Here is a 15,728-nt window from a genome sequence, read left to right as displayed (position 1 = left end):
AGACCAAATTACGTTGCGTATTATATGAGTTTGGGTAACATTTGCGTAAGTTTTTTAGCATTGTTGTTGTATGGAAAGGAAGCAAAAATTGAAAGGAGAAAAGCCAGCGAACTCTTCTTATCATGACTTGTCTGGCACCCAGCCTTTCAGCTGAATCCTCTGGGTTCTTCCGTGAAGACTCTTCAGGAAAGGGTCTGCTCCTGACGAGGAGAACCAACTGACCATTTCTTTCTTTCTAGAATGCTGGGGTTGGATCTGGTCGTGCGGGACGACAACGGGAACATCTTGGACCCAGATGAAACCAGCACCATCGCCCTCTTCAAGGCCCATGAAGTGGCCTCGAAGAGGATTGAGGAAAAGATTCAAGAAGAGAAGGTGAGCTTCCTCAGATGTGCAGACTTTGGCCACAGAGGTTCCATTTTTGCTTTTTTTTTTTTTTTTTTGGCGGTACGCGGGCCCCTCACTGTTGTGGCCTCTCCCGTTGCGGAGCACGGGCTCCGGACGCGCAGGCTCAGCGGCCACGGCTCACGGGCCCAGCCGCCCCGCGGCATGTGGGATCTTCCCGGACCGGGGCACGAACCCGTGTCCCCTGCATCGGCAGGCGGACTCTCAACCACTGCGCCGCCAGGGAAGCCCTTTGCTTTTGTTTTTAATGAAGGAAAAGGAGTTAAGACAACAGAGGTGGAAATGTTGTTTAGAAAATCATTCATTTCCTCATTTTAGAAGCAGAATGTTACAAAAAGAGCAAGGCAGTTTTGTATATTCTGACCTGGGAAGATTGCAAAGATAATGTATTAAGCAGAAAAGAGCAAGATGCAGAACCGTGTGTATAAAAGACTATTATTTGTGTTTCAAAAAAGAATATACATACATCTGTGCTTGCCTATGTGCAGACTAACTCTGTAGTGATAGACAAGAAACTGACAATTAATGGATGCCTCTGAGAAGGAGAACTGGGTGGGAGAAAAGCCTCTTGACTCTGTAAACTTCTGTATTTAGTACATAGATCATGATTTCCAAAATAAGTAAAATAATATTTACAAATAAAGTGTTTGAAAGATTTTAAAAATGGTAATTGGACAATAAATAAAAATTCAAAAGGTATAGAAAAAGAGAAAAAGAAAAAAGTCACCTATATTATGACTGCCCAAACATACTGATGTTGAGGTATATATTCTTCCAGTCTTTCTGTTCTAATGAGTAGAGGTTTCTCTTTATTTCGTTTAGTTTGTAGGTTTTATTTCTTCACAGTTGTAATAATATTTCGTTGTGTTTCTGGATCTAATGGCTAATCATGCCTGAAGGTGGACCTGTCCAGTGGAATCTCTTATTTGCAATGAGAGTTGTTCCCCAAAAGAAGGATAATGAATCGTGATGTTTATGCTTTTGAGGTTTACCCAGAAATTGTCGTGAGAGATGAGAACTTCTTAAAGCTACTAAAACCCTGAGTTATCATAAACTTCAGATATTTGCTCTCTAGACAGCATTTATTGAATTACTTGGGTTCAAGGCGCTTCACAGGACTGCCTTGATCACCTAAATAATAATGGTTCTGTTTTTCTCACTTGATCACTTCTCCACTTACACACACTTTCTTCTCAGTAAGTGCTTCTCTCCGGTGGTCATTATATTTGGCTCCCGTTTGCAGGCCAGAGTCTTTGCTAGCGTTTCCCACTTGCTGAAACCAAGATGCTTTTCTATCTTGTCCTCTGTGTTCAGTCAATCCTGCAGAATCTGGACTTGCGGGGCCAGTCCATCTTCAGTGCCGTGCATACCTACGGCCTCTATGTGAACTTCAAGAACTTTGTCTGCAACATTGGGGAAGATGCAGAGTTGTTCATGGCCCTCTACGACCCGGACCAGTCCACGTTCATCAGGTAGTAGAGACCCAGGTCATCTTCCGTCGACCTTGCAAAAATACCCAGTCTTCACCTGTCTCCTCCCTGAGGATTTCTTTGCTGGGTTTGAGAGGGGAAGATGGAGAAGAAGGGGAGGATTTCTAGGCAGTAGAAAATAAAACCCTTTGGGTCGCTAAGCCATTCTGAATAGCTGCTGAAACAGTGCGGTAGTAACAGTTTGTGTACTCCCTGGGTCTTAGAAATCACAGCAAACTCGTCCGAACATGGTGACAGGAACAGAGAATTCAAAGGAGTATAAGAGAGGGGTGAGGGAGGGATGACTCGGCAGAGCACTGAGAATTTTAGAGCAGTGAAACTATCCTCTATGATACTGTCATGGTGAGTGTGTGTCATTACACATTTTTCCAAACCCATAGAATGTCCAACACTAAGAGTGACCCCTAATGTAAACTGTGGACTCGGGGTAATAATGACCTCTCAGTGTAGGTTCAATGATTATAACAATGATTGTACCATTCTGCTGGGGGTTGTTGATAAAGGGTGGGGGCTGGGCATGGAGGGGGGCCTAGGGGAAATCTGCACCTTCGGCTCAGCTTTGCTGTGAACCCAATACTGCTGTAAATTAAAGCCTTCAGCGGATGGTAATAGGCTTTGTTCAACCCTACAGTCATGCTGCCGCTGAGCAGCTAAGAAAACAGGTTTATTCTTGAGAAGATGGTTAAAAGTAATTACTGACAAATTATTTATTGTTTTTTAAAATACATTTTTAAATTAATTATTAATTAATTAATTTTTGGCTGCGTTGGGTCTTCGTTGCTGCGCACGGGTTTTCTCTAGTTGCGGCGAGCGGGAGCTACTCTTCGTTGCGGTGTGCGGGCTTCTCATTGTGGTGGCTTCTCTTGTTGCGGAGCACGGGCTCTAGGCACATGGGCTTCAGTAGTTGTGGCTCGCGGGCTCAGTAGTTGTGGCTCGCGGGCTGTAGAGCGGAGGCTCAGTAGCTGTGGTGCTCGGGCTTAGTTGCTCCGTGGCATGTGGGGTCTTCCCGGACCAGGGCTCGAACCCGTGTCCCCTGCATTGGCAGGTGGATTCTTAACCACTGCGCCACCAGGAAAGCCCCAAAATTGTTTGTATCTAAAATAGAAAGCTTATTGCAGTGTGGTGGATTCCAGGGGATGGACTTGGAATGGTTCTTATAATATTATGTTCCTGATTCAGCAAAACTGAAACTTTCATACAAAGAATTTGAGATGGAACATAGACCCCAGATAGAATCTGGTAGAATCTACTGTGTCTGTGCCCGTCTTGAGCAGTGCTTGTCATGGGGCCGTACTGGGTGTACCTCAGAGAGCCAGGCTACAGCCAGGAGACCAGAGGCCGGTCATTGGTGTGGTCTCAGACCTGCCTGGTGAACTTTACTGGGCTCTTCTGGGCCACCTTTCGACCCTATTAAGTCTATACTGAGAGCAGCTTCCTCCCCGTTTAGGTGCTCATTGAGATTTTTTTTTTCCCCCTTCATCAGTGAAAACTACCTAATTCGTTGGGGCAGCAATGGAATGCCCAAGGAGATCGAGAAGCTTAATAACCTTCAAGCGGTCTTTACTGTAAGTCCTACCTATGTTTAACCCTTTCCTTTGTTTGTGATCTTCACAGGTGCATGTGACAGGTATATGGAAAATTTAAAAACGGACACATGAAAATAACAATCAGCATGATCCCTCTAGCAGGACTGACCCACTCATTTATTCAACAAATATTTATTGAGCACCTGTCAGAGGCCAGGCACTTGAGATACATCAGTGAACACATCCGATAATGTCCTGGTTCTCAAGGAGCTTTTTGTCCTAATGGGGAAGTCAGTAATAAACAGTAATTAGATAGTTGAGGATTTGTATAGAATGTTAGAGGTCGTGAGTGCCTTGGGGGGATTGGGAGTTTCTGGGCTGGGGGAGGGTTGCTGTCTTAAACAGGTGGGTGAGGGCAGACCTTTCAGCAAGAACTTCCAGTTGATGAGGGGGTGAGCTGTGCAGATAAAGGGGGGAACCTTCCAGAGCCACGTTACAGTCGGGGCAAAGACTGGACTAGACTTTTCTGTTGGATTATATGTTAATGGACTTTTCGCTCTCTGTCTCCACTTCCCCGAGGCAGGAGGTGCTGCTGTAAATGGATCAAGAGCCAGGAGATGTACTGGGCTAGAGCCTTGGGCCTGGTGACTCTCCTTTTCGTGGGCTAGGAACTTCCTTGGGATTCTCTCCCCTTTTTTGGACATCAGTGCTTGAAATGCCCTGGAGCTGCTGCCACCTGCTCTGAGCAGCCTTGGTGGGCAGGTTTTCCAGCTCCCATTAAGCCTAAAAGAGATACTGGCTTCCTTTTCTCACTTTTTCCCTTAAGCCACACCGATATTTTGTCTGCTTTTTCTCTTACCACTCTTACAGTCAGGAAAACAGAGTCTAAGGTAAAGCACCAAAGGAAGTGATAGGAAGGCGCATTGGTCCCTGCTTCCTTCCTTCCATCCTTCCTTCCTTCCTTCCTGCCTTCCTTCCTTCATTCCTGCCTTCCTTCTTTCATTCCTTCCTTCCTGCCTTCCTTCCTTCCTGCCTGCCTTCCTTCCTTCCTTCCTTCTTTTTTTCTTTCCTTCCTGCCTGCCTTCCTGCCTTCCTTCCTGCCTTCCTGCCTTCCTGCCTGCCTGCCTGCCTTCCTGCCTTCCTTCCTTCCTGCCTTCCTTCCTTCCTGCCTGCCTGCCTTCCTTCCTTCCTGCCTCCCTCCCTCCCTTCCTGCCTGCCTTCCTTCCTGCCTGCCTTCCTTCCTTCCTGCCTTCCTTCCTTCCTTCCATCCTGCCTTCCTGCCTTCCTTCCATCCTGCCTTCCTGCCTTCCTGCCTGCCTTCCTTCCTTCCTGCCTTCCTTCCTTCCTGCCTGCCTGCCTTCCTTCCTGCCTGCCTGCTTGCCTTCCCTCCTGCCTTCCTGCCTGCCTGCCTTCCTGCCTTCCTGCCTTCCTTCCTTCCTTCCTTCCTTCCTTCCTTCCTTCCTTCCTTCCCGCCTTCCTGCCTTCCCACCTTCCTGCCTTCCCACCTTCCTTCCTTCCCACCTGCCTTCCTTCCCTTCTGCCTTCCTTCCCTTCTGCCTTCCTGCCTGCCTGACTGCCTGCCTTCCTGCCTTCCTTCCTTCCTTCCTTCCTTCCTTCCTTCCTTCCTTCCCGCCTGCCTTCCTTCCTGCCTGCCTTCCTTCCTGCCTTTCTTCCTTCCTGCCTGCCTTCATTTCTGCTTATTATTGTTCATTCCATCTATTAACCTCCTACCCCTATGACGAAAGTGGTGTATTACTATCCCTGTACTGACCCATCCACATCTTCATCACCTAGTAAACACGGACAAAAAAGAGCTTAGAACTCTTCCCAAAACCTCTCCCCAACACGCAGAGTATTTCCTCAATTCTGAGATATGTGAAACGCCTGAAATTAAAAGGCGTTTATCAGTCAATGCGTACATTATTTAAAAAACAACAACAACAACACATTAAAAAGGTGTTGTTGAATCATTGGTCCATCTTCTAATCAATACCATTTCAGAATAGTTGCAATTCACCCCCTCCTCTCCTCCCCCCACCAATTAGGCTCCTCCTATATGCACATTTCATGTCCAACTTTTTCAATGAAATAAAATGTGGTGACCGATTCTTTGGTCATTGAATATTCTACAGAAACTTCATTTATACATGATTGTATATTATTAAATAATATCAGTGTGCCCCAGTTTATGTAACCAGTCACTTAAAGTCTTTATGTTTCTATTAATAGAAACTTCACAAAACCTAGAGTAGAAATTCAAGGTGAATATCGTCATCGGTATATATTCCTATCTTGGAGACCTGAGTTAATTTGATTATAGTGGATAGATATGGATCGATTGTTTAAAAAGTAATTCTTGATTCAGTAAAGAGGCCTTGGATAGCCGTTTCATGAAAAGAATTTGAGATACAGTTAAATCATTTCTGGTATTAAAGCAAATGAGATATGTGAGCTCTTTTGTGGGTTTACTCACCCATCCTTAGGAATACAAACAAGCATAGAGCATGAGCCCCAAAAAGACAGACATTTCATCGCCACGTTTCTCATTAGTCAACACACACCCAGAAGCTCTCGATGGATATCTCTCATAAAACAGATGAATAATTGCAGAAAGCAATGCATGTAAATTTCTGTGTCATAGTTGCCTCACAGGATTATTTGGAAGGTGAAATGAAATATCACCAGCATGTGTAGATACCCAGTAAATGTCAATGTCTTGTAAGTTTTAATTTCGTTTGACACTGAAACGCGTCTGGTGCTCAGATATGCCCTGGCCAGGATATAAAGTAACAATGACAAGGGATCCCATTTTTACATACCCTGCGTAAACTGGAGACTTGAGATTGAATACAATCTGATTTATAAATTTGAAGTAGGAGCTGGGGAATTTTTAAAAATTCTTTTTTTGAATACAGTCATTTTTCTCTGATGCTATGATAGTTCTTGGGTGGATAGGGGGAAGAGAGGAGTCCTTCTGATATTTCAGCATTAGGAAGTATGCTCTGAACGGTGTTTTATTGTAGAGTGAAAAGAAAAGAGAAATGAATGTGACAGGGTGATGTAGGGTGACATCCTTTTCTGTTCTCTCTGCCCCTGTAGGACCTCAGTAGCACAGACCTCATCCGGCCCCGCATCAGCCTCGTGTGCCAAATTGTCCGGGTTGGCCACATGGAGCTGAAGGAGGGCAAAAAGCACACATGTGGACTCCGGAGACCCTTTGGAGTGGCAGGTACAGAAAGAACCCGAGATGGATGTAAGATGGTATGGCCACTGGGAAAACAGTATGGTGGGGCCTCAAAAAATTAGATTAGGATCCAGCAATCTCACTTCTGTATCCCCAAACGAATTAAAAGCAGGGTCTCAAAGAGATATTGTCACAGTCATGTTTACCACAGCGTTGTTCACAATAGCCAAAGCAGCCCAGCTGTCTGTTGATGGATGAATGGATAGGCAAAATGGTCTTTCCATACAGTGGAATGTCATTCAGCCTCAAGCAGCCCGTGTCCCCTGCATTGGCAGGCGGATTCTCAACCACTGCGTCGCCAGGGAAGTCCAATGTGAATGTTTTTAATGCCACTTTGAGCTGTACATTTAAAAATGGTCAAAATGGCAAATTTCATGTTATGTATATTTTTCCACAATAAAAAAAAATTAAAAGAAATACAGAGAAGAGGGAGGAAGGAGAGAGGAGACTCAGAGACAGTGCAAGATGAAATTGGTTGTTAGTGTTAGTATCAGGCACACCACGTTTACTGCCTGAAACTGCCAGGTAGCTTTTTGTGGGTTCTGTGTCCTCACCTAGATGCCCCTCCTTTGTTTCTCCCTCACTGCCCAGCACTGTGTCTTGTACACAGCAGGGCCCTCTCAGTAAAGCCTCTGTGTGACTGTTGTAATTTTCCCTGACTGCGGCTGCGTATTGATTTTAATTGAATAAAATTCTCCTGGGAAAGTGGTTTGTATGTCTAGGAAATTGGCTCTTCCAAGGTAACATTGCTTTCAAAGAGCGTCCTTGGCTTAAATCAAACTCCATAACCTTCCAGGAGGCCCTCCATTTTCCTCTGTAGTTTGTTAAATGGAGGAAATATATTTTTGGTATTGCACCGACACTTTGGTCCCTAAGTAGTTTTGAAAGCCATCAATTCTGCCCCTGGAACAAGGGCCCAGAAACTGCACGTTTTCAGGGTTGACCTGTGGGTTACGTGGCTGGTGAGGCAGCCTTTGTACCCCAGGAGGCTGTGTGCCTCATGCATCCCTTGAACGGCCTTGCACTGCACCTGCTCTCAAGGTTGGCCAGGCTCTGTCTAGAGGGGACAGCACTACTTCCTGATAGTGAATTGAAATAAAAGCCCAGAAAAGGCAAGGAACCCTGGCCCAGGACTGCTTAGCCATCTATACGGCAGTCTATTCTTTCATAAAAGATTTCAGGAATATTCAAGGTCGTTGTCTTTCAAACTGGGCCATAGAGATTCAAACGTCAAGCTCAAGGCTTTTATTTGCTCTTCCATTTCAGGGTGTATGTGTGTTCATTCAGGGCGTGGAGATTCATTTACTTTGAGCCTTGATGCCAAGCACCAGAAATTAGGAGTAACTAGATGATGTCATTCACAAATGAACTGCCTATTTGGGGGTTCAAATACAAATTCTCCAGCGTGCGCGCGCGCGCGTGTGCACACGCACGGGTGCATGCAGTTTTCAGGGGTCTATTAAGGGCTGATAGCAAGTTGATGTCATGCCCTGCTTTCTACAGCTTCCTTTCACTAACTATTCATTCCCAAGCCTTATGCACTATATGTTCGGGTTGATTTGAGAAAGCATTTCCTCTCTTGTCTTTAGTTTTTCTAATGATTATTGTCTCATATCTCAGTATTTCTTTTAATCGCCAAACGGATTACCTGTGGTGTGGATCGTTAGTGTGTGTTTTGCGGCTAGATTGTAATTTATTAACCAAGGAATGGCTTCTTGCCATGGCCCCTGCCTAACCTCAGCAGCTGTAGAGTGAATGGCCCACTTATTAGTTCTCTAGGCAGCAGGCATGGTTAGGTTAAATGGTTTGGCCCTGTAATCACTGGGTTCATACCCTGGCTTTACCACTTAAACTTCTGACCTAGGGAAAATTACCTACCTTTCCTGTAGTCAGTTTCCTCATCTCTTAAAGTAGGGCTAATATTAATATTTGTATAAATAAGATAATCCATGCAGTAGGGTTACAACAGCGCTTCCTTAATAGCTCCTACCGGGCATCAAAGACCAAATCACTATATGGTCTTCTAGTCTGTGCTGTTAGTGCCCTGGTGCCCTTCATTTATGTGGAAACCAGGTGAGAAAATGTCAAATCCGAGGGACGGTGGACCACTGCAAGTCTTGAGTTCCTCTCCCAGGTCTTTTATTGTATTGACACTCCTGCCAAGAAACTCCTGTCTTGGAATGCAGGCTTACTAAAAAGGGTCAGTGTCACGTGACTCAAGAATTCACCAACTTGGTCTAGTAGAATGTTTTAAAGGAGGTCGTCTGCAGGGTTGATCCAAGAATACCCAAGCCCCTGCCTGAGCCCCTGATGAATTGATCTCCTGCTAGGCTGGGGACACTGGGAGCCATCATTGGCAAAGAAATAAAAGAAACATCCCTGCTCGCTCTCGCTCTCTTTCTTCCTCCAGGGTTCTATGTTTGCTGATACTGTAATCTTCCATAGTTCCTCGCTGAGGGCTGAAGCAATTAGTTTCTTTAATTAAGCTTTGTCTTTTTCCTAGTGATGGATATTACCGATATCATACATGGGAAGGTGGATGATGAAGAAAAGCAACATTTTATTCCGTTTCAGCAGTAAGTACTGTGGCATTATCCCAGGTGACTTGAGACCTGGATTAGGCCTTTGGATGGTGTGTTAGAACCAGGTGCTAGGAACCTTTTGCCTAGTTAGAAAAGGAAAGCTCTTAAGCGGGAAGATTGTCAGAGCGGAGCTGACAGAAGACTTTATTCAAAGTCCTTCATGTGGCGCTCCATTAAGAGGGTAACTGAACTTTCCTGATTCTACAGAAATGACCAAAGGAACATAAGGGGCAAACCTACCAGATCATGGTGACATTTAAATGCCAGAAATGCCAAAGTTTGTCTGTACTTTGTCCTGTGGAACAGGTATCACAGAGGACGAGGAATCGAGTAGAATAGCACAGGGCTTCTCAGACTGTAACCTGCATATGAATTACCTGGGATCTTGTTAGAATGGAAAACACGATCTGGTGGGTCTGGAGTCTGCATCTGACAAGCTTCTAGGTGATGCTGCTACTGCAGGTCTGGGGATCACACTTTGAGTAACAAAGGTTTAGGAGATGCGAGAGTGAAGGGTAGACTAATCCTTGTTTTCCTGCAAGCGGAGGGAAGCCAGCCTGGGAATGCATGGAAGCTTTCCCCGCAGAGCTGCACTCAGCTCCCCATACTGAGTCTCAGGAGCTGGAGCCCCAGGTGGGCCACTGGGGGACGTTGGAGAGCTACTCTCTATCCCCGTAACGCTGAAGGAGCGTTCGTGTGAACATCATGACTGGCTCATACTCCAGCAAGCATGCGCCACTGACCTTGCACAGGTGGCTGGGACGTTGCTGGATCTGACTCCTAACAGGGCAGTCGTGTCAGTGATAAGAATTGATTGTCTCGGCCAGTATGCGGCCACCACAACAGATCAATATGACAAACCGAGAATTCCAGAAACCAGCCCAAGGATATTTGAGTTAATATGTGATTTTATTAGTAATAAGTAATATGGTTATATATATATATTTTAATTATTTTAAAATAATTTAAAATCAGTGGAGAAAGATAAACTCTGCAAAAGATAGTGTTTGAGAAAATTAGCTAACCATTTAAGAAACATAAGTTAGATCCTCATCTCCCACCTTATACCACTGTAAATTCCAGATGATAACATATATAAGTGTAAGAGCCAAAAATCTTAAAGTACTATAGGAAAACAAAAGTTTTATACGGTGTGATGTGTGGGAGGCCTTTCTGAGTCAGACACCAAGGATTCACCTAAAGAAGAAAAATTGATAGGTTTCGCCACACAAAAATTTTAGACAACTTATACATAGAAAAAATTTAATAAACTCTTTGCAATGTCTATGAAAAAGAATAAATATTTCTAAATTGTAAGGAATTAATACAAGTTCATAAGGAAGTAAGAAGGAAACATACACATGCAAAGAAATGGCCTATAAATTCGTTGAGAATCAATGAAAGGCAAATGAAACAATGAGGTTTAGTTTTGGGGTTGACGAAGTTTTAAAAATATATGATATGCAGCGTTCAGTGGGTATAAATACTACTTATAAGAATATAAATTGTTATAATGCATTAAAAACCTTAAAATTTAGAAATTTCAAAGAATATTCTCCATAATTAACAGTGATTATTTCTGTTGGTGTAACTCTAGGTGATTTAGCCCCTCTTTTGGTTTAGCTGCTTACTATTCTTTCTACAATAAATAGGTATTATATGTAATTTTATTTAAAGTCTAAAAATCCTTATCTTTCATTTTAAAGTCCAGCACTTTTGGATAAGTTTCTAAATATAATAGTATAAATAGTTTGTGCTAAGTAGTACTTCCCTTCTCATCCAGAAGCTGCTATTAATTATTTTTAAAATATGTACTTATCTAGTATCCTACCACCTATACACTGACCCTCCAAGAATATGGTGAGGTAAATATTTTATGTAGCTTAGTGCTAGCGTGAGTTATGACACAACTTTCAAATTCATGAATGCTGCTCCCAGTGTAAATACGTCTATTTAAGTATAGTAAATAAGTGTGATATATTAAATTAATACATGTAATATATTAAAATATATAATTTTATATTAATGCATTAAATTAAATGATTTCATATATTAAACCAACTAGATTACAATATCTTATGTAAATATAATAAATATTAAAATATATAGCATAAATGTGAATATATAAATGCATAAAATATAAATATACTTGTGATAAATATAAATAATTTTCATATCCATGAATGTTGTTTCTATTATATATACATATATTATAATTATGTCCTATGTATATATGTATAATATATGTATATTTTATATGTATATGTGTACTAGGAGCAGCATTCATGGATGTGGGAGTTATATGAAATATTATATAATAATATATATAATATTATATATGTTTAAATATATATGAATTATCGGGGCAGCATTCATGAATATGAAATTTATTCTACTCCATACAAATAATATTATAAATGTATATAAAATAGGAGCCACATTATGGATGTGAGTTATCTCAAATGTGTTTCTCTGTGTTTGTCTCACTTTCTGAGGTGGGTTTCTTCTTTGGTTATGTGCCTCCCCGCTTACTTTCTGAACCAGCTCTTACCTAAGCAGCCGTGCTGAAACTGAGCTTTCAGACTGTCTCCACCGCATAATAATACAAGCTTTGAGTCTCCAAGGAGCCCAGCCCTAATTTGATTACCACTCACTGTGTGGCCAACAGCCACTGCAGCTTTCACGATGCACATCACAGCCTCTGGCATAGAACTCCTAAGATTTATGGCAAATGCTTTCATAACTCACCTCGAAAGCTTTGTAGCGATTATTATATTGGGAGAGTTTTATGCGTGTATCCTGCTAGTCTAAGAGGGAGTCATTTGAAAACAACTCAGACTGTCGCAATCCCACTTTTCAGGAACATATTGCAGAATGCTTCCCCCCTATTGTCAGGGTACAGGTCTGAACCCTGCAGAGAAAGCTGGCCTGTGTGTCGTGGGCAAGAGAAGGAAACCACAGCAGAGAAGACTGGCCACCGTTGTCCCGCGCCCGGCTGATATGTAGTTATTGATAGCGCTTGTGCTTCCCATAGAATGGGGGCTGTGTTTGGCTCTTTGATCCCCCTGTATGAGCCTCAGCCAGATGTGATCTTTAAAGTGGCTCTTGTTTGCTGGTGTCTGTGCCATTGCAACCCTAAACATAGTTCTTCATCATGTGGGGTTCTACGAACACCATCCCGAAGCCGCTGCGTACATACCGCTCTTGTACATTGAGTCTTGTCACTAGATGTGGGCCTTCCAGGCATGTGATCCTGGCCCATTTCCTTACAGATGAGGAAACTGAGGCCCGGAGGGGAGACTCTAGCAGAGCTCACTTGGCAAGTAGAGCCAGGACCCGGAGGCTGGGTCTTCCTGCCCCTTCCTCCGTCCATCTACCATTCCATTCCCGCAGCCTCTCCCACCTTATAAAGTGCATCAAGCATCGCCCCTGGTTTTAGTTGTTAACATTTGACCATCAGTTTTGTTTGTTCTTGGGGTTTATTTATCCCCTCACTCCCCCAAGTCATTTCAAGATGAATTCGGTGTCTAAGATAGGCCCCTGGTGGGAAAATAAAGATGGAAAGTATCCTGTAGTTAGGTTCCTCTACTGTTTATATTTTCAACTGACGCGCATCGGACCCACCACTATCTGAGGCTGTGCTGCAGAGACTTACTCTTTTTTCCTTACCAGTCATTTCTGACTTTCCCAGAATTGCCATGGAAACCTATATCCGGCAGAGGCAGCTAATCATGTCGCCCCTGATAACATCCCATGTGATTGGGGAGAATGAGCCACTCACTTCAGTCTTGAATAAAGTGATAGCAGCCAAGGAAGTGAATCACAAAGGACAAGGTACACAGCCCTATGTACTGAGCTGGGAGGGGACTCTGGCACGGGTGGAGGGGTGGCACTCAGAGCTGAGTCCTTGGACTCTGGCCCTTTCACTATCTTTCTCTGATATAAAACAGACCCTGCTGGGGACTGCCCGCCTCAGTTTCCGTCTAAAGGCAGTTAAGACTTAAGAGAGTTGGATCACAGCTGTATTTTGTAAATTCTATAGAACAGATTCTCATCCCATGAGTCTTTCCTCACTTTTGTCTGACTTGTAATCCCCGTGTTGTTTCCACAGGTCAAGGCACAAAGGAAAAGTTTTTTTTTTTAATTTTTTAAAATTAATTTTTATTGGAAATTAAAAACTAAAAAAATTAGTTTTTATAGTTGCTTCACAACGTTGTGTTAGTTTCTGCTGTATAGCAAAGTGAATCAGTTATACGTATACATAGATCCCTTTTTTGGATTTCCTTCCCATTTAGGTCACCGCAGAGCATTGAGTACAGTCCCTTGTGCTATACAGTAGGTTCTCATTAGTTAAGAAAAAGAGTTTTGAGGATAATTATGTTCCACTCTCTGAATATGTTTCTCCCAATACGTTTCCTAAAATTGAGAGGAAGGAGACCAAAGTAATGCAAATGAATATGTATTAATATAAACTAATGGGCTACCTAGCACAACGTTTTTAGTTGTTATTAGTACCTCCATATATCATTTTGTTGACATAGTTTTAACTCAGAGGAGTTCTGCTTATTGAAACTGCATTTTTAACTCAAATAATAAGGGAAAATAGTTTAAAATCTGAAATTCAAATGGTGATGATTTGGGGATAATTTTGAAGATTGAGTCAAATTTTTTTTTTTTTTTTACCACCCTGTAATCGTCTTCTGAAGTGGAAGCAATTAGGAAACATTTTCAGGATATTTAATTTGCCATGTGTTCACAGTTATCCTGAGTAGTAAATACATGTGATAAATCATAGAATCCGAAAATAAATAAATGTATTTCTGTTGTTTTGGAACTCCTAACCTAAGGATATAATTTGTTAAAGTGGAAAACCCTTACACTAAGTAGATTGCTGTGTATGTACAATTTTTTTTAACAAAACTGAAAAGAGAATACCATTCCTTCTCCTCCTTCTTAGCAATACACTTTTCAAATGTTTTCATACTCTTCATAAATATTTTTTGTGGCTGCGTAATATTCCATTGCTTGGATTTTTTTTTTTTTTTGAGCATGGAATTCCTAGGTAAGCACTTAAATGCTTTCTATTTTGTTACCATTATAAATTTAAATAACTCTGCTGTGACTATCTTTATATATGAATCTTTTTCCATATTTAGGACTGCCTCCCCAAGAAAATTCCCGGAAGTAGGATTTCTGGGCCAAATGATAGGAATGAGCTTAAACCTGGAGATGTACATATTTCCAGAATACTTCCCATAGGTTTCTTCCTGTGGGCACTAATTACCATATGCCCACTTTGCAAACTGACGTTTAAAAATCTTTACCTGTTTGAAAGGTGAAAAGTAGACCACCGTAGCATTTTTAAAAACTACGTGACAGTGAACTGTCTGGCCTTCATATGTATTGATATTTAGGAGTTTTCTAAAGTTTTCCTTCCTTTCTAAAGTTTTTGTGAACTCTTTGTGTAATGAAGATAACAACTTGTCTTACTTAGGACACATACTTTTCAATTTCTGGTTTGCCAAATATTTATAAACCTTTTGTACTTCTTTGTGAATTGTATATTCATGTTCTGTTTATTTGTGAGGATCTGAATGTTCTTCTAATGAGTATGAATTCCTAATTTCTTATAAGTATTTCACCATGCCTTTTATAGGCATATGTAGTATATGGTTTTTGAAGTATACCTTTTACTTTTCATGCATATCACAATTTCAGTTTGTATAGATAATTCTTTTGCTTTTGTGATTTCTTCATTTGTTTCTCTACTTAGAAAAATGGTTCGTACTCAGAGATTTGATAGTGATACACTTATTTTTTCCTTTAATTTCCTGTCTTTTTATCTGTTCACTTTTCTGTTATATTAGGAATTTATTTTAGTGAAAATGTGTCGTGAGAGGTTAGATTGATTCTAAGTAGCTAGAAAATTATCCCAGCACGTTTATAGAATTGTTCCATTTTTCATGATTTGTTATATCTCTTCTGCTGTATGTTTAATTGCTGTATATAATAGTACTTGATTTCATTGTTTCCATTGATTTATATATCTTTTCTACTACTAATACCACTCATTACTATAACTTTACAGTATTTTGATATCTGAGAGGGGCTATCTTTATTTTTTTTCCCCAAAGTAAACATCCATTCACATTTCTGTCAAATTCTCAAAGAAATCTTACTGTGATTTTTTTTTTTTTTTTTTTTGCGGTATGCGGGCCTCTCACTGTTATGGCCTCTCCCGTTGCGGAGCACAGGCTCCGGTCGCGCAGGCTCAGCGGCCATGGCTCACGGGCCCAGCCACTCCGCGGCACGTGGGATCCTCCCAGACCGGGGCACGAACCCGTGTCCCCTGCATCGGCAGGCGGACCCTCAGCCACTGTGCCACCAGAGAAGCCCCCTTACTGTGATTTTGTTGGGAGTATCATTAAAATTCTAAGTTAACTAGGGGAGAATTTACATCTTTATAATAATGTGTTTTTGT

At 41.9% G+C, this 15,728-nt stretch overlaps 1 protein-coding gene across 2 annotated transcripts in view; it reads left to right on the top strand.

Annotated features, from left to right (window-relative positions):
- Positions 1 to 15,728, top strand: part of DOCK5 (dedicator of cytokinesis 5) — a 215,354-nt gene that overhangs the window by 104,879 nt on the left and 94,747 nt on the right. For both annotated transcript variants that reach the window (XM_029203311.1, XM_029203310.1), the window contains 6 exons: positions 240 to 375; positions 1,720 to 1,877; positions 3,379 to 3,460; positions 6,521 to 6,650; positions 9,169 to 9,241; positions 12,939 to 13,081. In XM_029203311.1, the coding sequence (XP_029059144.1) occupies positions 240 to 375; positions 1,720 to 1,877; positions 3,379 to 3,460; positions 6,521 to 6,650; positions 9,169 to 9,241; positions 12,939 to 13,081 (722 nt within the window). The remainder of the gene's footprint in view (positions 1 to 239; positions 376 to 1,719; positions 1,878 to 3,378; positions 3,461 to 6,520; positions 6,651 to 9,168; positions 9,242 to 12,938; positions 13,082 to 15,728) is intronic.

The sequence above is a fragment of the Monodon monoceros genome, unplaced genomic scaffold (assembly GCF_005190385.1).
Source record: "Monodon monoceros isolate NGI ecotype Baffin Bay Population unplaced genomic scaffold, NGI_Narwhal_1 Super_Scaffold_5, whole genome shotgun sequence".
Classification (NCBI taxonomy): Eukaryota; Metazoa; Chordata; class Mammalia; order Artiodactyla; family Monodontidae; genus Monodon; species Monodon monoceros.
The sequence above is the reverse complement of the archived record's forward strand: the minus strand, read 5'-3'. Positions and strand labels throughout refer to the sequence as shown.